This window comes from Urocampus carinirostris, chromosome 3 (genome assembly GCF_059441175.1).
Source record: "Urocampus carinirostris isolate Australia breed hairy pipefish chromosome 3, RoL_Ucar_1.0, whole genome shotgun sequence".
Lineage (NCBI taxonomy): Eukaryota > Metazoa > Chordata > Actinopteri > Syngnathiformes > Syngnathidae > Urocampus > Urocampus carinirostris.
Genome location: NC_142351.1, coordinates 30,281,060 through 30,304,524, shown reverse-complemented (window position 1 = coordinate 30,304,524; position 23,465 = coordinate 30,281,060). Strand labels below are relative to the sequence as shown.

At 39.4% G+C, this 23,465-nt stretch overlaps 1 protein-coding gene across 5 annotated transcripts in view; it reads right to left on the bottom strand.

The window, feature by feature from the left end:
• Nucleotides 1-23,465, bottom strand: part of LOC148369383 (R3H domain-containing protein 1-like) — a 56,431-nt gene that overhangs the window by 19,760 nt on the left and 13,206 nt on the right. For 2 of the 5 annotated variants that reach the window (XR_015850005.1, XM_088331365.1), the window contains exons 5-19: nt 16,899-16,988; nt 13,387-13,510; nt 12,775-12,853; nt 12,511-12,570; nt 10,694-10,834; nt 10,447-10,555; nt 10,183-10,278; nt 9,862-9,887; nt 9,629-9,682; nt 8,893-9,122; nt 7,489-7,758; nt 5,116-5,270; nt 4,597-4,713; nt 2,847-3,143; nt 2,647-2,776 (exon numbers count right to left, since the gene is read on the bottom strand). Coding sequence is in view for 4 of the 5 variants with exons in the window: in XM_088331365.1 (XP_088187491.1) it covers nt 2,647-2,776; nt 2,847-3,143; nt 4,597-4,713; nt 5,116-5,270; nt 7,489-7,758; nt 8,893-9,122; nt 9,629-9,682; nt 9,862-9,887; nt 10,183-10,278; nt 10,447-10,555; nt 10,694-10,834; nt 12,511-12,570; nt 12,775-12,853; nt 13,387-13,510; nt 16,899-16,988 (1,978 nt within the window). In the remaining variant the exon portion in view is untranslated. The remainder of the gene's footprint in view (nt 1-2,646; nt 2,777-2,846; nt 3,144-4,596; nt 4,714-5,115; nt 5,271-7,488; nt 7,759-8,892; nt 9,123-9,628; nt 9,683-9,861; nt 9,888-10,182; nt 10,279-10,446; nt 10,556-10,693; nt 10,835-12,510; nt 12,571-12,774; nt 12,854-13,386; nt 13,511-16,898; nt 16,989-23,465) is intronic. The other 3 variants (XM_088331366.1, XM_088331367.1, XM_088331368.1) reach the window with 3 other exon arrangements.

Sequence of the window (23,465 nt, the reverse complement as noted above, 5' to 3'; positions counted from 1 at the left end):
GAGGCAAACAGACTATAGCAGGCCGTATTCCCAGATGGCATGAAATGGTAGCAGTGGCTTCTGGCCAAAGGGGGTTAGTGTCAAGGTGACAAGGCGAGACATTTCAAAATGCAGTCCCTGCTCTCAGTGATGTATGCCAGGTGCTGCCAGTGACAAAAGAGAGGACAGCCTTTTGTGAAGGTGTCTGCAGAATACCTCCTGGGAGAAAAGTACAATGAAACAATAGAGCGCCCCACGAGGCACAAGGCGGTGGCTATTTTCGTCTAATCATATCTCCCACTTCCCCATACAAACCGAGCATGAAATTACGGCAATTTTCAACGTCCCAGATTTATTCCATTTCAGCAGGCGGCAGATGATTGTGAATTCTCTGATGAAAATAATGGCTGACTGTCCTCTCAATGTTATTGAGCGATGCCAGTTTGCAGAAAACGGATTAAATCTGCAAAGTAATCTGGATTTAAGATCGATTTCACCTTCCCATTGTTCACTTCTGCCGTCCCATCAGCGGCTTGGCCTGTAGGTGAAGACTGAGGGGCTGAAAAAGAGACCGGTTCACTGTGAGATTCATAGAAGCCTCTCAGACAGCGTCCCGGCCCCGCCTCCCGCCGCTCATCAGCACTCCTCTTACATGTACTAATGAGATCTAGAATGGATGTAAAAAGGGCTTTTCAAACTCATATGAACACCTTCAAGGGCAATTCATTCTAGCATACAGTACATGAAACTATTAGCTGTGACTGCCCTAAAAGGACTTTACCTTCATGATGTTCAATTACTTCCTTAATGTAATTAGAAAAAAACAAGGGATATAGTATGGCATTTGTATTTCTTGAATTGTAGACCTCAAGTTAGGAAACAAGGCTCTAGTTACATACAGAAACAAGCATGCTGAAGATTTTTGGCACCAGAATTTTTTGTGCCAAAAAGGGCATTTTTTGTTTTGTCCAAAATAGAAAAATAAAACAGAAAAAAGGCTCCCTAAGGCACAATAATCTGATTATGTCACGTCCAAAGTGAGGCAAGCCATGCAAAGCTGACTTACACTTGAGAGTTTCGGCTTGGTTGCCTATTTAACATTTTTCACACACACAGAGAGAAAGGAGATTGAGAACGCAGTTAAAACCGAAGCTCCTTTACCAAGAATCAATTTTGTCAAAAGTTCATGTGTCCCTTTGTGCCTACGTTTATTTCCCGGATTATGGCTAATATTAACATGCTAGTACCACAGAGCCAACTAATTTCTCGACTGTAATCCGCAACTATTGTCACACAGTTTCAACCCTGCGGCTTATGCAGAGATGCGGCTGATATATGCATTTTTCAAATGGCCAGCTGGGGTGCTCAAACAGAAAAGGTAAACGTGAGACAGTGTAATGTTGAGGAGGACGCAACTGCCAACAAACACCAAAAAGAGGAGTGTAACGTTCGGTAATCAAAACAGATGCTGCACGTAAAATTCGCATTGACGAATCATTGATGCTGGAAAGGGCAGCAGGAAAAACTGTAGTTAAAAAAAAAAAAAAGTCAAAAGGTTTCTAAACAATCTTTCCTTGTGAATATGTCATCTTTCAGCAGGGCACATCTAGCTTACAGTTAGGTGTGGGTTAAGTGTGCACTTTTTTCCTTTAAAAATGTATTGGGTGGGGCTTATAGCCGTTTTAACTAGTAAACATATACTTTGTGTGTGATATTAATTTAGTTTGTCCTTGAAGTCAATAGCTGGTGCTAGATTACGGTATGTGCAAAGACATTCCAATTTACTTTTGTTATTTGTATCTAACTTGGGCAAATATGCGTGTAGCGATTTTGTTGCATTTTGCTGTACGACAACTGCAAAAATCATCATCATCAGTTCCCTCATTCAGTTTTCTTGTAATTTTTGACTGTTCTGTCCATTAAAAGATAAGATATGAAACACAAAAAGACTGCGGAAGAGGGATATTGTATGGCAGTGCAGCTACAAGCGATTTATTTTCTAAACATAACTAGCCATTTTACTCAAAGTACTTGAGTAGAACAAACGTGCTTATAATATTTGCATTTTAGATATATGAACAGTGATATTTCCTCTGTGGCAATTTTTTTTTTTTTTTTAACAGCATCTAGATTTGTTTTTTGTTTTTAGAAGATAATTCAAGTATTTAATATAAGTAGCTAGTAATATACCAGTCAGTTATTTATTATTGTATATTGTGTTTTTTAAGCGTGTCAGTATGAAATATTTTTTGTGATGTTTTTATTTAATTTAATTTTTATTTCGGTGTTACTGTTTCGGCCAAGAGTTTCACATTTTGTACAAAAAACAGGTGTGTGTGAGACCTGGTAAGGATGTGACAAAAAACAACAACAACCAATTAGGGAAATGATGGGAAAGTGAAGCAATTATTAGTCAAAAACAAGTATGATGATCTTTCTTTACTATAAACAACCAAGAATCTTATTATGAATCTTCAAAAACATCTTTTTTTGCATTTGACACAAATACGGACACCGAAATATGTCACTGCAACTGAACACCTGCAAACATGGCCCATTGAAAATTAAAATCAATGAATTAAAATAAAGGAAAAGATGGCAAACTCAATCAAAAAATAAAGGCAACAAACTGTTTTTGAAATTACACACTCAGAGTGGCAGTTGTACCTTGCTGTTGGGGCACGGTCTGAGTGAGTGGTCCATTATGTGGTAAATGATTCACTGGTGGCTGATAGTGCTGCTGCAGCTGGCCGGCACAGTGAAGGTGATTAGATGACGGACAGAAGCATGCCGATATCTGCGAGAAGCATGCGACAAATTCAAAAATCACGGCGAAAGAACTGAGCTGAGCACACTTGCTGAGGTACCTGCGAGACGGGCTGACGGATGTAGGTGTGGTGCTGGCTCAATGTGGTCCCAGGAAAAGCCGTATGAGTCACGTTGCTGGGATAAGTGTGGTGAGGCCCCATTGGGAGAGACTGGCCTTGAAGCATTCCTTGCTGTCGCGCAACCATGTAGTTAGAAACCTGCTGAGGTGTTTCGTGCAACACAACCGGGCCAGAGTGGTGGTACACTGCAGCAAAATGGCGGGCGTCCATGGCCTGCGCTCCGCCAGACTGCTGCGCCAAAGTCATCTGACTGAATCGGGCGGGGAGACTTTCAGGCTAGAAAAGTTATTGAAAATTTACATCAAGTGTTGTTACTGACAGGACATCATATAAAACCTAGAAGTAATATTAAATAAGGTCAGTGATAGAGAAGTGAGGGAAATCCCAATTTCTACTTTAGTTCAGTGCTCAGCAACAACAGATATGCAGACCGCGGGCAGTCTGGTCCCGGTCCGCACAGAATCAAAAATTATATTCCATTATTTTTTACCTATTTTTGTTTTACAAACACTGCTTACGTTTCAGACTGAACAATTAAACTCGAACCGGGGCTCTGAGGCGGTACGTTTCAATTAAAATCAGTGTGCTATGCACAGACAGATGCAGTCACCCGTTGGGCGGTGCAACTGTCACGTTGGAAACAATGATTCCCGCCCGCCAAAGATACAGTGAAGGATGAATCAAACCAAACCTTTGTGCTTATAAGAAATCAGCATAAGAAATGGTTAACCACGTCATACTAGAAAAATTGTATACAAACTGACCGCCATAGAAAATTGTTTGGCAATAGAGTTGGAGGATGCAGGGATCCCCAAGTCAAGAACTTGACACAGAGGCCAGATAACACCATCAGGCTTTTCCTGGGGTTGGTTCATTTTGTGAGTTTGTATTTTTTATTATTTTGTGCGTGGATCGACGTCATGTTTTGCGCTTAATGTTATGATAGCGACCAAAGTGTGTCGCGATTAGCACGTCCACCTCACAGCTCGCACGGTTTAATTTCATATACCAGCCTCCTTGTGTGGATTCGACATGTTCTCCCAAATTCCAAAAACATAGCTCGGATGGTGCTAGCAGCCTTGTTAGGATAAGCGGTTCAGAAAATTAATGAATTTTATTTTGGTGTGATGTTACTAGGACATCTAAATGTTCCACATAACTTACAATGGATTTACAGTCATTATTTGTTATTACTAATGTTATTTACATTTTTTAAAGTGCAAACATGCTTAATGCTGCCCTCGGGCCAGGCAGTGAAAAACGAAACAGTTATTCACAAGCTAACCACTAAAACAAGAAGGGAATAAACTCATTTAAATGTAGTGTTTAAAAATGATTGACTGCCTGAAGGGACAAGAGGAGCCAAAAGGGTATTTGGTCTAATCAATATCACATATCCACTTCAGTTTTCCATTAGATGTTGTAAAAATAGTGTTTTTGGTCATGGATAATTCAGCACTAACATCTGGTGATTAATTAAATATTAATGGTACTTTCAATTGCCATAATTAGTCGCAGAAGCCACAGAGTAAACCAAAACCAGGTCACAAATGAGGCTACCAGTTCTTCCCAGATTTTCTTTTGACCTACATTCATTTTTTCCCAATATGTTCAAGGTGATAAATTAAACGGGTTGCATTATCAAACATTTTAAAAAGTGTTTATGATTAAAAAAAAAACATTGATTAGCACACGGCGGAAAAGCATTTGAAAAATTTGCAATGCTTACTACAGTGTACTGTTGGTTAGGGCAGACTGGTGCTAACTGAGCAGGAAGTGGAAGTTGGTAAGATGCTGATGGATTTTGAACAAGCTCTGAGGCCGGCTGGAATGGTTGACACATCGACTGGAGAGACCAAGAAAGACGAAAACAGTTAAAAGAAGGTCGAAGGAAAGGAAGTCTGACTTTTGTGTTTGATTCCCTTGTTAATCCTGGCCCAGACAATTATTTCAAAGTCTTTACAGCTAAAACTACCAATGAACAAACCATAATGGCATACGTAAAAGGTGTAATACAGCAAATGGATAATTACATCTCACTTATACACCTTTAAAGTAGTCCAGCTGAAATGTAGAGTATTTCATTTGGAGGTCATATCAAAGGAAATAGAACCTCTACTCTTAGTACCTTTTTAATAACGCATGTAACTTATTTTGCAACATTTAGAAGGACTTGCTCATGGAGAAGTTTTGGAAAAATTTGAATCCATCAGAAACATTTCAAGTAGTTTTTTCTATTTCTGCTGACCTGTGAGTGGAGGGAGTTGATGTGTTGTTGTTGGCTGGCAACAGAGGTCAGCTGCTGTACCACCTTCCCTTGATGCGAGCCTCTGCCAGCAGGGACTGCAAAGCTGGCTGGATTATAAACCACAGAGCTGCTACTCGAATTGATGAAGGGTTTTCCTTTTATGTGAAATAAAAAAGAAGAAAAGAAAAGCTGAAAATAAAAACATGAGTCAAAGTCATCATTTCAAAACAAACAAAAAATAAAACAGGCGCTTCATTAACAGTTTAAGACAACAAAACAAGAGTGGAGGACACAGTTTTCAAATGTTTGCGTCCACTAGCTTAAAAGTTAAATCAAAGAAAAAAAACATTTCAAGTAAATATGTTAGCAACTAGGGCAGCACGGCGGCGCAGTGGTTAGCGCGTATGCGGCACAGTTCTGGGGTCATGAGATGGAACCTCCTGTGTGGAGTTTGCATGTTCTCCCTGTGCTTGCGTGGGTTTCCTCCGGGCACTCCAGTTTCCTCCCTCATTCCAAAAACATGCATGTCAGGTTAATTGGCCAGTCCATATTGTCCCTAGGTGTGAATGAGCAAGTAACTTGTCTGTCCCTGTGTGCCCTGCGGCTGGCTGGCAATCAGTTCAGGGTGTCCCCTGCCCACTGCCCAAAGATAGCTGGGATGGGCTCCAGCACCTACTGATGATAAGCGGTGCAGATAATGGATGGAGGGATGGATGTTAGCAACTAATTTAAATATTGAGCCACCGTGTTGAACATGTATAATGTTCATCAAACATATTTTTACGTTTTGGCACTAAGGAACAATGCTTCTGAAAATGTAATTGGGTAATTATTACCGTTCTTTGCCATTTCAGCATGATCACTTTCAATCAAAAAATGTAAAATATTCAATGTTTCATCTGAAAGAGAGACTTTCAAACTATAAGAGAAATCTATTGTTCCAGCTCAGGATATAATACTGTAACATTTTTTGTTTTAATAGTGACTTCACACAGGACACAGGAGGACATTATATGTTTAAGTTAGCCATTACTGAAAAACAAGCTAGTACACAATGATTACTGTGAAAGATTTTAAACAGGTTTATTAACCATATTATAAAAAGTACAAATAATATTGGTTCCCACCATAAATATGTGTAACAGGGTGGACGTGTTATTCTTTTCCTCATCAATCAACCATCATAAAACAATGAGTGCTTATTCTTCGCCTTGAATGTTTTCTCTCCAAAAATATTGTTACATCAGAGAGTCGTGATTAGAATGATAGCCAGCAGATATTTTCTATAACTTATCAGAAGTAACAGGGAGTCAGGGACACAATATATTTTATAGATTTTAATCATGAAAAATTTACTGAAAACAAATTGACATAAGAATATTATCATTACGGCAATACAGAATTAATGGAAAAAAAACAACATGAATTTATTACATTTTTCTCACTAACATTTGTAACAGAAGTCAGCTAAACATGACTGGGGACATAGTATTTTAGTGTACTTGTATTACAATCAGAGTAATTTATTTAAAATTAATTTATCCTGCATACATATCATTGTGTCTTTTTGAGGAAGGCTGTTAGATAATAAAAAGAAAAATAAGTATAAGCCCATTTTTACACAAAATACAACATCTTATGTCACTGGGACTCAAATGCACAGAATTACAGGAATGGCCCATTTCTACATTATGCCGATGAATAGGTAAATAATATTTTCGGCCCACAGAACAATAAATATTTACATATTTTAAAAGTTGCTGTCTAGAAATTTTCAACTTGCTCATGCATTCTTCTGGCTTCATGTCATCTTTGCAGCCTCTGTCAAGCCCCTTTTGTGGCATACTATATGTGGACTTCTTAGACGCGCTTGAATAAACTCTTCTTTAATCATCTTTTTTGGGGTTTGGGATTGCATTTGGACTGTATTTGAAACAGGCTTATAATACTCTCAACATTTTCATTTTCACAATAACGAAAAAACAAAAAAACAAAAACAAAGGGACTATCATGAAATCAATCTCCAGCAACACTTCTTCCACGTCCCCAGATTACGGATTCCCAATGTTTTGCGCGTCTTGAACAGCGTTGCTAAAAGTAAGATAAAAGCAAAAGCCCCAGTGGGATTTTTTTTAATAGAGGCTCTTTGAACTCAGTTGGGCATTGTTAACACATACTTACTTTTTAAGACAAGACAAGTCATGTTTATCTGTATAGCCCCTTTTCACAGGAAGTCTCAAAGTGGCTAAACAGACTACAACACCATCTACACATAAGACACCTGAAACACCTGAAACGACGCACCCCACGGTAATATAATTTTTAGCTGCACCCCTGACCACGACATTTTGCATGTTAACGTTACATAAATACCTGTATGTGGATTCACCAGAATGTTGGCAGGCGGAACCCCCAGGACCTCCAGTGGCATCAAAAAATAATTTGTTGCATCAGGAGAGGGCGTTGGCTGTGATGAGACACTTTTAATCATGTCAGCGTGTGCTGAGCCTTTGGTGTCTGCAGCTGGATGGATTAAAGGTATGCCAGGGATTTTGGACCTTAAAGCCACTGACACGGTGAAAGGATGGTGGGGATGGGAGATTGAACTAGATGAAGAGCTGATGCTACTGCAGGATTCAGAACCTGGCATAAAACACAAAACATTTTTTTCAATCTTCTTTATTCTTCATGCAGCAGAAAATCAAGTATAAATGGGCATCCACCATGCTGATATTCAATTAATGATGTTAACTCACACCAATACAATCAAACATAACTTATATATGCTGACGCAATCAATTCAAGCAATCATGACATAGTGAATCCATGCCGAACTTATATTTTTTGTTGAAAGGATTTTCTTTTTAAAATACAACAGAAATAATGATTAATCCACCAAATTTGTGTCGCTGTTTAGAGGGCAGTTTTAACGTCCTCTTTATTTCATTCTTATTTTCAGGATATACACGTTATGTGTTCGGTGGCATAGGGCAGTTGTGCGTGAGAAAAGCCAGGGCAGTTTATCTGCTTGATTTTTAACTAGTCAACTCATTCATGGACATCATAGCCATTAACTATTTTCACTGCCATCTAAAAAAAATTGTCCAATTGAAGTGAAGGAATTGAATAAAATAAATGTCTATGCAAAAATGTATCTGTCTACAGAGGCAAATTGATAAGAGGTAAGTCTGCCTAGTTTTTGGAGCTTTGCAGCATAGGTGAGATATTTGCCCAATTAAGTCTTAAGACCTGAATTTTGAGCCGAACCAGGCCTAAAATATCAATCATTACATTTAGGTCTCTCTCGCTGCTTTTGAAAAAAATTACTGTCCACCCGTCATTGTTTAGCTTTGTCTCTCTGCTTCGCTCTCTCTCTCTCTTAAAGTGCCGCATTAGATTCTTAAAGATGTACAGCTGCTACGGTTTACAGACCAATTTTCAACGCGTCAAAAAGACGGATGGCCCTAAAAATCCGTCAATGATGGAAAATTGTCGGTTCATGTATCCTTTGTAGACACATATATAAAAGTTGTAAATATTAAAGACGGGCTTTAATTTGTTGTAATTGATCACCTCTCCTCCTGAGTCTTTACAAAAAAAATTGGGAATTTCGGATATATTTCAAACTCAGCTCTGCAAATCAAGTTAATTGGTCGGGCTCGGGCTGGATTATTTAGGCCTGATCATACCACTGTTTTGCAGGGCTTTTGACATATGTAACTTCAATACTTTGAAAAACTGAACAGATTTGTTTTGTTCATACAAAGTATCTCTTGCCTATTTTTGAAAGCCTCCCCGTGCTCTTACTGCTAACAGTGCTGTCCTCTCGTCCCAGGCTGGGAGAAATGCCACTAAAGCTGCTGGCCTTGGTGATGGCGGGTTGTATGACGAGGTGGTTGGAGCTGTCCGAGCTGTCAGTACTGCTCCATGGCCGGGGCTCGCCTCGTGGCAGCATCTCAGTCTCAGAACTGCTCTGCCAGCTGGCGCTAGAGGGACCAGCCCGTGACCTGGTCAGGGGTCAAGTTATTCTTTTAGTCAGAATCGAGGGCCATGTGTTTCATGTAAAAAATGTAGGTTTTCAAATTACCTTGGCTTGTTTTTATTAGTAACTATATTCTATCACCATGTTTCGAGAAGAATACAACCCACCTACATAGAAGCCATCCTTCTTTATGTTTTTGCTTCCTCATTTAAGGCCATTAAATTTCCATTGTGCTTTGTGATTTTATTTTGGTGTAGATTACCTCTCCTTTGTTACAGGCAATACAAATAAAATAATCCCATTAGTTTAGCTTCATGAATTGTATGAAAGGCTAAACTAAATTGCCAAATCTGATTTGGCCATGTCTTGGTCAATACAGGTGTTTTTTTCACAAGGACTATATTATTGTATTGTAACCTTAAACATTTGCAAACTAATCCTAAAGTCAAAACATCTGCCTCAAAAAGGAAGACTGTAGGATTTTGTCTTTGAAATGCTCAGAATGAGTCATAGAGCTTGTTTAGAACTTACCTGAAAATTTGGCGTCTGTGCTGGGTACGTATACATGAGTCTTCATCCTGAATACTGAAAATGATAAAAATGGACAGTATGAAAACCTAAAGCTGGCAAGAAAACAGGCATCAAACAAGTTATCAATGTCTGCTTTTAAGAAAACAAAATTGGGAATTTAGAGTGTGTGTTTGCATAACAAGTGTTGAATAACCAAAATCACTAAATATGACAATTCATAATTTGCTACATACCTTTGATCAGGTATGAAGTGATCTGCCTGTAAATAATAGATATAATTAAATATTAAAAGCATAAGTTGTGTAGATTAATACATATTATTTATTAAAATTGTTAATGTCATCATAAAGTATATAAATGTTGCGTCATCTGTGGCAGGTTTTTTAACGGCATTGAATCAACTCCATTATGGTAGAAGTCACAATTCTAAATACTTAATTTGGCACAGTTGTATGTCTATACTCTAAAAAACAAATCCTATGTGTGCGTGTACGGGGTTTGGATTTGTGCAGCATGGCCCCCTCCCCCAGCCCGCCCACACAAGGAGAGCTCACATCAAGTGCAAATATTCTTTCTCTGGCTCGCTGGTACTCCTCCTCCCTCTCCTCCATCGATTTGCTTTTCTTGTCTGCTTTCAAATGCATCCGAATCTGGCAAGGACACAGCAAACGCACACACGCACCACCACACACGCACGCACCCCACACACACACGGCCCTTTAGCAGCTATACCAGGGATACCAGATTGTCCCACTCGTACCGACATTTCAGAAATGAAAGTGACAGCTTTGAGGTGGCAGCAGGGTGGGGACACCTACCGTGCTGTCGTCGCGATCAAAGCTGGAGTTGTCTCGTTTAAGAATGTAGCGTTTCTGGAAATTGTCTGCCCTGTCATCCTTGATGTGCTCGGAGAATTTCTGATCAGGGCTGTAAGTTTGGAATATTAAACAGATAAGAAGAACTTCATTTCAGGCAGATGCTGACAGCAACGCATGTAAATCAAGATGAGTGTCCAACACGCCACGTATGTTTGTGACACATGACAATCTGCAAAAAGGTGCTCACATTCTTGTGTTGCTCGTTTTGTAAATCACAACGGACTTCCCAGTGAGATCCACGTTGTGCTCCATGCCGAAGTAGGCAGCCACGCGGTGCAACAACATCCTGTGGTAAGACGTCATAGGCGGAAATGTTCTCTTTTGACTTCTAGAAGAAAAAAAATTGAAGAAAAAAAAACCCCAGCAGTTACTGAAGAGTGTACCTAACTTATGTAAGTTTAGGACTTTGAACAATACCTTTTCATTGATTTTTCTTTTACGGCTAGGATTTCACTAAATAAATACAATTATAAATAAGATGTGAAAAAAATCAATGCAAAGACGTAGCAACTTTTATCAGATGTAAATTACATTTTCAAGATTTTCTAATCCTCGCTTCATCATGGAACCCTTACAGAGTTTGTATAATGAAAGTTGTAAATTGATGATTAGGGGAGATCAGGTACAGTTAAAACCGATTTTGCTTTCTCCCTCCCCATTTTATGATATTTTGTGCTAGTTCCTTCAAATGTATATACGTGGTACCTGAATTTATCTTTTACAAGTGGGCATTAATGGTAGAATGCCAAGAACCTTCAAAATTCTGTGACAGTCTCTCAGAGATACAAAGTGTTTCAACCATACCCAATACAGGCTACGGTTGTAACGCTGCTAGTGGACAGTTGTAACAGTGTCAAATATTATTACATATGAGTTTCAGATAGTCCAATATTTAAAGAACTCTTTATTCAATAAACATGTATGACAAGAATAGCTGGTAGTACAACAAAGCTCATGTGTCCTTTTGTATGGACAGCATTGTTAATCTGAGTCTGACCAGCAGTTGTGGCAAATGTATAAGCCAGTGCCTGGGGTCCAGCCTTTGTAGGCAAATTGCTTGCAATCAAAACATTATTAAACATAACTCATATGAACAACAAGCAAAAATACATGAACTAGCATATAAGCAAATGACCCACAACTGTATCTTCCAATGGAGGAATTTGCTCTATGAAATTGTGAAAATTTGGAAGCCTGCCTCACTGAGATAAGAAGCTGGATATCACTTAAGTTCTGGCGCCTCAACCCTGAAACACTGAAACGCTAATTAATGGTCCATTCTCAAACACTGCTCTGAACCTTGAAAAATGTAATATCATCCAGAGTGACTTGATCAAAAATCTAGTTGTCACATTTGACCCTAACGTGATCTTCCAGTTACACGTTAAGCGTATTACTTAAACAGCTTTTTTCCATCTTCGCAACATTGCAAAAATTAGCCGTATGCCGTCCCAGTCTGATGCCGAGATTATAATTCATACATTTTTTACCTCCAGTCTCGATTACCGTAATGTACTACTCTCCGGACTCCTAACGTCAAGAGCCTGCAGTTGGTAGAAAATGCTGCAGCGAGGCTTTTAACTACGACAAGAAAGTTTGATCACATGACCCCGATTTTAGCTGACCCGCATTGGATCCCTGTCAGCTTAAGATGTGATTTTAAGGTTCTGTTGATATCATACAAAATTATGCATGGACCTGCCCCCCTTATAGCTTTCAGATATAATTTGCCCTCCTGTTCCTGCGCAAAGCCTTTGCTCTGAAAATGCTGGTCTACTAGTGATCCCACGAGCCAAAAAGAGAACAACAGGTACGTGAGAGTTCCCCAGTGCTGTGGCATGCCCAGCCTTCTGAGATTTGTTCTTCAACCTCAGTGGAACTGTTTCAATCTAGGCTTAAAAGACAATTATATTCTATAGCTTATGAATGACCAATATTTCATGTTGATATCAGTGTATTGTTTGTTGATATCCATTGAAAATCCATTGAAGCATTGTAACTTACGCTTTATTGCTGATGAAATCCAAGATGTCTTGCTCAAGCTTTAAAAGCATAATTCGGTCCCTAAAAAAAAAATAACAAAGTATATCAGAATTTGAATCGGCGATTGGCTAGCAACAAAACAATGGTGCTCCCTCTTTGCTGCCTGAAATCAGCTGAGATGGCATTGTGAGGATAAGCGGTTGGACAATGAATGAACATCAGAATTGGGATTCTGAAATTAATCTGAGGAAATTTGCAGCGGTGTTTATTCAAGTGCTCACTCACCTGGGGTTGCTCTTTAACGTAGTCACTAAAAATTGGTGAAGATCGATGCCCGTTGAATCAGTGTAGTCTTGACTGGAATCTAAACAGAAAAATAATCATGTCGCTAATCACAAGGCACCTTATGAGGAAAAGCTTAAATTAATTAAAAAAAAAATAGAGAATCAATAGGGTTTTCCAAATTATATTTTTTAATTTAATTTCAATCCAAAAAAAAGTCAGCAGGGATTGAAACGAGAAAATATTCTCGCTCAGCAAACAATAGAGTAGCAGTGACCGAGAGGATTCAGAGACCTATAATTGGGGCCTTGCTCATCGGTGGCATTCCTCCACAAAAGGGTGGCAAGTAACGACAGCCTTGTGGGAATCCGTATAATTGCTTTACACTTCCAGCCCACCACAATTAACTGAATCACACTAATTATCTGCCTATCACAAGATATAATTGAAAATGGAGAAGCACTTTTGGAGAAAGGGGAGGATACCACGCTTGCACGCGCGCACACGCACAAAAACTACAAAATATGAAAGGTGTTCTTTGTTAAAGAGTACTGTAGTGACAAATGTACGGCAAAAGAAAAAAAGCCTCATTGGTGGTAATTTCCATTTGCTCACCTCTGTGCAGCATTTTTCTCTGCATTCCATCCTCTTTGTTCAGCTTACTGCAGACATTTTCTTTGTGAGCCTGGTTTTGTGTGATTCCATCATCCTTTTGTACCACACAATAAAGTAATTCATCCTAAGTGGGAAAAAAGCAGCCAATAATGATATTCCGTATTATCATGATTATTGAACCTTCCAGCAGAAAGCACATATGGCCAAAAGAGCTTGTTGTTGAAATTTCATTAGGAGGGTCAATATTAAGCAAGCATAATCATAATTTTCAATGTTTCTTTCATTTGACCAAAAGTTGAAAGTCAATACAACAGTATCATTCACCAACAACAGGCAAATGTTAAGGACACTTCAAAAAGCCCCAAGATTTATCCCCAAAATCTGTCTCTTTGATGTTAATGATCCGCTTGGATCCATGAATTTCAATGACCAATTAATTAACCCAATCACCATGTGAATAATACATTAATTCCATCCTCAAATTATAAAACACTGCACATTGCATTACTTAAAATTCAAAAGAAGAAAGAGTAAGCAATAATTATTCTCTAATTGTTTAAGTTTTGAGAAGAATCTGAGATCAAGCATTCTTGCAAATTTGCCTTCCTTTGTGATAAGGTATATAAATCAACCATAGCCCAACTTTACTTTGTCACAGCCCCCTCTAGTAACAGTGTTATCTCACTTACAACAACAACAACAAAAAAGATACTTCAGAAAAAATTTGGAAAATTTTTATTTTAGTGTTAATACTGGTATTTGTAGAGTGTAATAACCTAATGACGACTGCTAGATTCAAATTATTATATTCTGTACAAGTTCATACACTACATAGCTCAAGTGGAATTTTGAGAGTGACGAAAAGTCAAGGCTTGAGTGTTGCTTAATCAACAGCATGTTCTGTCAGAGTAACAATAATGATTATTTAAAAAATCTGTCAGCAAGCAATGGCGGTTGCTGCTTAATGCCACCCTCTGTATCACACGGAACCCGCCTGGTTGATGTGTAGCTGTTGTGAATTGCCTCATTTGTTTTCTGACACCCATTTACTGCGGAAAAAAAGGCAAAACATCAGGAAAATGATTGCCTCCTGAATGTGTAATGAGCAATGCTGTCAGTCTCAAACAAAAATAAAACAAAGGCCCTGTATATTAGACATTGATTTGAATTGACAGTAAAGCATACAATCTAAAGGCAGATTTATTTTTCTGATCTGGAAAGTGTACGGATCTATACAGCTCTTTGTTAAAACAGGTCGACAGTGAGGAAACAACTGATTTCTAGCAGCAGCCATAGTGTGTTTGAGCGAAATGAGTTAGTAGTACAATGTTTTTTGGGGGAGATAGGGGGGATCAGGATACAGCACTTTCAGGACTATTTCTTGGATTAAAAAATGCATCAATTCTAATTTGCTTTGATGAAGGAAGTGTATCTGATTCCTATCAGAAAGAATCCCCTGCAACTATGGAAACCAGTACTACCAAGTTTAGGTGCGGGAGCAATATCCCCCCCCAACCCACCCAACCTCCAAAAAAAAAAAAAAAAAAAAAAAAAAAAAAAAAAAAAAAAAAAAAACAACAACAACAACAACAACAACAACTGAAAAGGAATGGGCACCACCAGGCTGTACTTGCCCAAGAGACACCAAGAGGAGTTGTTCCCCGACAACACTGGCGGTTAAGGGACTTGTGAACGGAACTTTAGTGCCAGTGAAATACTATAATGGGAACATTCTGAACTATACAGAAGATCGTGGAAACACAAATTTTTAATTTTTTTCTGACAAGCAAGCAACTAGTTCTACTTGCATAATTGGCTGACTAGCACATCTAGAAGAAGAAGCAAGCAAATTAGCGAGCGCTTTTCAAGTCAATGAAGACCTCCCAAAGCGCTTTTCACTTACCCATTCACACACACTCACATACAGATAGCAGCGTCAGCCATTCAAGTCAACTACGTACTTATCGAGGACATTAGGGATTCAGTGTCTTGCCCAAGGACACTTCGACATATAGCACGGAGGAGCCAGGAATCAAACCTGCAACCTTTTGATTCCAAGATGAGCACCTTACCTCCCGAGCCAATACTTTATGGTCCAATGCTTTGCTGTGTTCTGTTTCAAACCCTATGACTAAGACCACACTTCTCTCACATCTTTCGTGTTAGAAAAACATGACACACTTGATTTTACATTTTACACAGCACAGATTGAAGACATTCTGTGCCCGGATGCCAAATCACAACGGAACATGAGTTCCTACACCAAATTCCACAGGGCGGACAGTGTTCTTTTCTTGGCATTCTTACAGTGTGTATATGTGAGAATTTTGAGGCATTGTGGGTGGTAAACACAGAGCTCTTTTTATGGTTTGTTTTCAACAGTGATAGCTTCCTTTGTTGTATCCAAAAGTTCTCCTTTATTTTTATCCCTCCTTTCATTTTCTTATCCTTCTAAAATCGGGGTGGTGACATGTTGTCTTTATAACCTAACAAGGGAACAACACCTTCTGTATTGTAGGCTACCTACCATGCAAGAGCATATATTCACCTATTAGACAGTTTAAATGATTAACATTTTGAGGACATCTGTAGGTTAATTAGAGAAAACACTAATAGTAAGTAGAACATCCCAATGGTCAAATCATTTTCAATCTTTTCAAGGAATATCATAACCTTGATTAAGCCATGTTTGAAGAATAATTTCTCTCGAACCAGATTTAGAAAAAAACTGATTTTAGCAGAATGGGTTTTACTGCTCCACATAACAAATGTTTTATCAGGTTTTCTATTGTAGGGAAAGCTCTCATTCAGGGTAGCTTCTCAAAAACCACCCTGCTCACAAGCACCTTCACCAATAACTTCAACGGGGGAAATATCAGGGGTATTCAATTAGGGCACTACATAGCAGTCGGTCGGTGATGTGCGGAAATTGCAATTTCCTCAAAATGATTGATGACGGTAATACAAGAGGTTGTGGGAGTGCGGGTATTGAGAGAGCTCGGTGGGAATAACTTTGCCCTCTGGCTATAGGGCATGGTGCTGACTGACTAAATCGTATGACAGACACAACTCAATTTTGTGCACGCATGTGTGTGTGCGTGTATGCAGGCAGGTGCATAAATACATCATTAGCAGTACAGAGTGGCATTTAATGGAGTTTAAGTTAGATCTGGACGTGGGCGGGGGAGTTTTTGCCCGGATGCAATAAAATAGTTGATTCAAACGTCTAGCGTGCTGTTTGCGTTTTGATGATGTGATGCTTTCGCCAGGTTGTAGAGGTAAGGTATTCAATCACAGCTGTCAGAGGAAAGCTGCTAATAGTTCGCTGGAGGTTCTCCTTCTTAATTTAATGAGCTGAGATGGAGAACTCATTCACAGTCAGCATTTCCAACAAAGCTACTATAAAGTATGTGTAACCTGGGGCGTAGGTCTCTTGCAAGAGCATGTGAAACCAGCTGATGAGATGACGAATGGATTCAAAAGGGGAATAGATACCCATAGGAAGTTATTACCTGAGGCGCAGCTGAAGGCTCAAGAATTGGACAAGGGAAGGACTCCTCACATATTGCCAGGCTCCGAACGAGCTTTAGCCTGCTTTTAGGCTGCCGAGGGGAAATGTAGGAGCAGACAATTAAAAACACTAAAAGTAACCCACAGGCAATGACAACCACAAGCTAGAACAATAAAATCAGGTTACAAGCAAAACATGTTTCATTTTGTAGTGATAGTTTTTTTTCTTTTTCCATATTTATAAATGAGATGTGTTTTTTCTTGAAAATGTTAATCAGATAGTTGAATCAAAGTTCAAGTCATCATCAAATATCATCAACTTTCCTTTCCCAGTAGGATTAGCATGACAGCATGGCACTGTGCACAATGATTTCCCAAAACCATTTAAATAAGTCAGTTGCACAAATGGCATTTGGCCTACCAGCTGACACGCGTGCATTACATGTGTATTTCATGCAAAAGAAATGACATGCTTTGTTGTAAAACATGCTAGCCAAGTCAAGTACTTCACAGGCTGGACATCAAAGAAAATCTTTGGTTCGAAGAAAGTAAAAAGGAAGTTAGCAAAAAAAATATATACCGTATTTTCCGCACTATAAGGCGCACCGGGTTATAGGGCGCACCCCGAAAAAATCGTTTTTGGTCCTATTTTTGACATACTGTATTTTCCACACTATAAGGCGCACCTAAAAGTCTTAATTTTTTTCAAAAGCTGACCATGCGCCTTATAATACAGTGCGCCTTATATATGGCTCAACATTAAATCGCAAGGTCTCGCAACTTACCAAACAGCCGCCGACTCGATTTTCCCCCGAACGTGGAGTAGTCCGCGGTGTATGCTGGGATTTATATACCGGCGTTTCATTGGCTAACCAATGTGCCAATCATCATTTGAATCGATCACTATTGGCTGAAGTTATTCGGAGCCTCGGATTGGCTAGAGGGCCAAAAGAAACCCTGCAATTGGCCGAAAAAGATGTGTCAATCATCCGTTAAATCGATCCCTATTGGCTGAAGTTATTCGGAGCCTCGGATTGGCTACATGGCCAAAACAAACCCTGCAATTGGCCGAGTTTAGCAATGGCGTAGCAAGCTTAGCAAGCTTGCTAAAGTACGCCATAGAGAAACATGTTCCATTAGTCTGTATTTGTACATATTTTACTCTCCTGGATTTACTTCACTCACGGTTGTAAGAAGACCATGATTGCGTATCATTATTGAACGGGAGAACTTAGGTGAGCTATGCGGCTTTATATTTTCCCGGTATCTTGTTTTAGAACGATCTTGATGTTGCTGTGATGAGTTGAGTGAATTAAACTAAATTCCAAGTGTTTATTGTCATATGCACAGTAAAGTTGCGAGCGAAAAAGAAAATAGAAACTAAGAAATGTTTGGCATCTCTTGAATCCCAAGACTTTAACCTTCTGAATGATATTTGAAATGATGCATTTGAGTGACATCGTATGGACACCGCATCCGCACGTGTCTACGACACGTATTTGCTTCTTTGCAAGCTTTGGGAATGTTAAGGGGGTAATCAGTTGGACTGAATCATCTGACTGTTTTGTCGACGTTCCCATTGTAGCGCCTTATAATCCGGTGCGCCTTATCTATGGAAGATATAGGACCAAAAACTATTTTTTGGTGGTGCGCCCTATAACCCGGTGCGCCCTATAGTGCGGAAAATACGGTACATAAGACGCACCGGATTATAAGGCGCTACAATGGGAACGTCGACAAAACAGTCAGATAGTTCAGTCAAACTTATTACCCCCTTAACATTCCCAAAGCTTGCAAAGACGCAAATATGTGTCGAGAACACGTGCGGATGCGGTGTCCGTACGATGTCACTCACATGCATCGTTCCATCATTCGGAAGGTTAAAGTCTTGGGATTCAAGAAATGCCACACATTCCTTAGTTTCTATTTTCTTTTTCGCTCGCAACTTTACTGTGCATATGACAATGAACACTTGGAATTGAGTTGAATTTAAAAATAGACACTCCATTCCATCCATTATCTGCACCGCTTATCACAGAAACACCGAGTTCAGTCTGAAACAAGATACAGGGACAATATAAAACCCGGAGTAGCTCACCGAAGTCGTTGTTTTCATAATAATGTGCAGCCAATCTCCTCTTATATCCGTGAGTGCAGTATATCCAGGAGAATAAAATATTTACAAATACAGAATAGAAAAAAATGCTTTCTGTGTGCCGTCAGCCACGTGCTATACGCATTCATCTTTTTCGGCCAATTGCAGGCTTTGTTTTGCCGTTTAAGCCAATGCCAGCCTGTAAATGATAAAAAGGATCCGCCCCTTGACCTCCGAATAACTTTAGCCAATAGTGATCGATTCAACTGATGATTGACACATCTTTTTTGGCCAATTGCAGCCTTTGTTTTGCTTTTTAAGCCAATGCCAGCCTATAAATGATAAAAAGGATCCGCCCCTTGACCTCCGAATAACTTTAGCCAATAGTGATCGATTCAAATGATGATTGACACATTGGTTAGTCAATGAAACGCCGGTAAATAAATCCCGGCATACACCGCGTACTACTTGGCGTTCGGGGGAAAATCTAGTCGGCGGCTGCAAGTTCGTTCAACTTAATGTTGATCCATAAATAAGGCGCACTGTATTATAAGGCGCATGGTCAGCTTTTGAAAAAAATAAAGGCTTTTAGGTGCGCCTTATAGTGCGGAAAATACAGTAATTACACAACTTTGAGAATCAAGGGGATTGCTGCTTATAAAAATTGAGATTTTTCAAAGAAAATATGATTCGACAATGATATAGCAGAGAAAGATATAGCCATTCCGTATACCAAGAACTAAAGGGCTATAAAATCACTATGGGTACTATGGGTTAACCCTTGCATTATTAGAGTCACCAGTGACCAGTTTCAAGGTTATACATTAATTTGTAAAAATTGCTGTGTATCAGGGGCCAAAAAATTAAATTACAATGGGGGTATATGGTTATGGGTTTTTTAGGATGTAGTATCAACTACATTGAGATGTACTTCTTTTTTTTTTTGGGTGGTCAGGAATGAGTTAGACCCCAAGTAGCATCCAAGTGTCTTTAACTTTATGGACATTAAACCACCTGTGTATTGAGTCGCCTCTTTCAATCACTGAAAAATTTAAGACACCCATACATACACTGTGGAGCAGAATGTTTTAGCGCAGGGATCAGGAACCATTTTGACTAAAGAGCCCTGAAAGCAAAATATTTAGATTTTTTTTTAACTCCACCCCATATAATTGAAGAGCAAATTCAACAAAGCGCCAAACCCACTCTCCAGACAAAAGCCAATTCTTCAGCGCATTCTATTTCACTGTGTAATGTTTGATGATTTCATAAAATCTGACCAATAATGCCCCAGCCTGTGTCCCATATCATCAAATATACCACTAAATGTGTCACCCCCGCAGGTACTTAAAATGGTAGAGCCACATTTTTATTGTCATTTTTTGCGTAAATAATGGGTTTTAGAACAAGGCACGAGCAGAGTTCTTTTGTAAAACTGTCACACATTACTGCAAACAAGAAGGCTACTGATGCATTTAATTTCACCTGTATGATACTATGTGACAGCCCATCCAATCCTATTGCTCTAGGTCAGGGGTCGGGAACCTATGGCTCGCGAGCCATATATGGCTCTTTCTATGCGTATCTGTGGCTCAGAGACAAATTTGATTGCATGCAAAATTTCTCCATCTTGTTCAAAACTTGAGTTGTCTATCCTATTCAGGTACACGCAAAGCCAAACCAAAACTATTTGGCTATGAAATACTTCGCAGTATATATAGGGCACGTTTTTCAATACAATTTACAGTCAAGGTGTCACACAAAAAAAGGGGGAAAAAAACTCGTTTTGGCTGTACAACGTTAAAGAATCCTTTGTATAAAAGTTCACTATACAATCTGTGTTCAGTGTTCAGATACCTTATGATGAATCCACAGAACTGTAAATACGCCAAAACACCGGAAGAGAACTTAGTCATTTGATTGGGTAAGTGGCAGGGATGGGTGGAGCTATGCAAAAAGAGCAAGCACTCCCTCCCATCTCTCGCCCTACGCCGTCTGTGCCAAAAGTGAGCTTATCAGGCTCCCTATTTGCAGAATGTTGTGACGTTTTTACACAATAACTGCTTGCATCTGGTTTTGAAACCAATATGTATGAAAAAAAGGGTCAAAAGGAGTTTAACCGATCTTGAGTAATTGCAAGAAAGAGACAAGTTTAAAGTGGTATGTTTGTTGATTTTGGGACAGGGGCTCTGGCATTATTCTCTTTTCATAATTTTTATCAAATCATCAAAAATAAATGTGCTAAAGACTAAGCTTTTGTCTGGGGCGCGGGTTTAGCAATTTAGTAAATTGTCTCATAATATATGGTGTGGCTCTTTCCCAAAATAAAATTAATATTTTTTGCTTTTATGGCTCTTTGAGTCAAAAAGGTTCCCGACCCCTGCTCTAGGTGCTTTGCTGGCATTTTTGGGTGTGTACAAATTGTTCTGTGGGTTTTAATCAAAGTGTCTCAAAAGTGAACATACACTGTTTAATGGGTTTCCATGGATATGTACAGCCAAATCAGGGTCTGTTGGTGCAACACGGACGTAAACGGTAGTTGGGACTCTGCCCGAATCTAGCGATTACCGGGTTGTTTGGCTTTGCATATAACAATACAAGAATGATACAGAGAAGACTCCTATCTCCATTTTACGACTCTGAGAAAAATGTACTCAAGAAAAGACCAATATCCCTACACCGACCCCTTGTTTAGAGTCTCTGTTCAAAGCACAACTGTTAGGGACCATTGACGACTGGATAGGTGCAACCAAGCATGCTGCAAAACTACCAGTATATTGTAACAGAACTGTGTATGGGCCTGCTAATCCCACTATGAATCTCTGTTCTCCTTGTCCGTCCTCTAAATAGCAAAAGGACAACCCTTCTTTCCCATTGAGCTTGAGGGCCTGATGGAATGAAAAATTGAAATGGGACGCTGACTATGACCCACACCAACCTTTTCTATATCAGGTAATATGGGAAGGGAGGGGTGGCGGGTGTGGTGTGACAGGGCTGGGACAGCAACGGCTACACCAGCTAATTGAGCGGCATGGGGCCAGTGGGGAATGAACAATGCCAGCAGGAGATAAATGAATGGAAATGGGGAGGAAGGAAAGGCCTGAAGTCAGCAAAAGTAGGGCGGCCACCAGCTTAGAAAGGAGCTGCAGCGCTGGAGGCAGATGGTGGCAAAGTCATACAGTTTGCCTCCTTTCTCTCCCATTCAATCAAATGCACACAAATGCACTCACACTTCCTTCATGAAGCTAGCATGCCTACCCACTTTTAGTCCCCCATCTCATTTTGCTTCCCCTGCCCTTACAGTTCAATAATTTCTTTCAGGAACTGTCCTCTCACTGTTCAGATACTACCTCTCGGAAAGGACTCGTTGTGTTAGATATGGTGAAATGACCTCTGAGCCTTTAGTGTTACCTGTTGCGTTCCACATGGCTCAGTAGTTGGTCCCCTTCTCTTTAGCATCCACATGCTTCCGTTAGGTGACATCATTCACAAGTATAATATCAGTTTCCATTAATATGCAGATGACACTCAACTGTATCTTCCAAAGGGGGAATCTGCCCCAATTAATTGTGGAAATTTGGAGACTTGACTCACTCACTGAGATGAAAAGATAGATGTCAATTAACTTAACACGCCTCAACCTTGAAAAGACCGAAATGCTAATTATAGGTGCATCTAAATGCAGTGACTTATTCTCAAACACTTCCCTGAACATTGACTAGAAAGGGGACCAAAGCTTTAGCACCCAAAATGCTCAAAGAGCCATACTCAGTAGCCTAGATGGTAGTGTGCCCGCTTTGAGACTGGGAGGTCGCTGGTTCGCGCCTCGACCGAGACATACCTAATTGGTATAATGGCGGCGCCCTCTGGCTGCGGCTGCATCGACTCGCTACAACGGGTCAGGTGTATCGACATTTCGTTCTGTGTACATTGTTACAAAGAATGACAATACAAAGGAAATTATTATTATTATTATTGGACCAGAAAAAAACAACAACATATGTTTGGTGCCACAAAAAAAGAAAAAAAAAACATTTGTATAAGCTTTATAAGGAAGGCAACACATACTGATTATATATATATATATATATATATATATATATATATATATATATATATATATATATATGTGTATATACGTACTGTGTGTATCTATATTAATTGGAAAATGTTAGGGATTGCGTCATGTTTTTCCACCTACAGAAACTTAATTTTTCATTATCAAACAATTTTCAAAGAGTGCCATTGAGCCACTAGGGTGCGTCAAATAGCCGCATGCAGCTATAAAGTCGCTTGTTGATAAGCCCCAACTTAGTAAATTTAGTAATGAGTGAAAAAGGATAAGCATTTGCAATGAGAAAGAACTATTGAGATTTTGAAAAATCTCAGTCTTTCAGAAGATGACACCAATGTATCAGATTTATTTAACAGGGAACTACAGAAACAAAGAACCAGAAATCTCTAGAAAGTAATA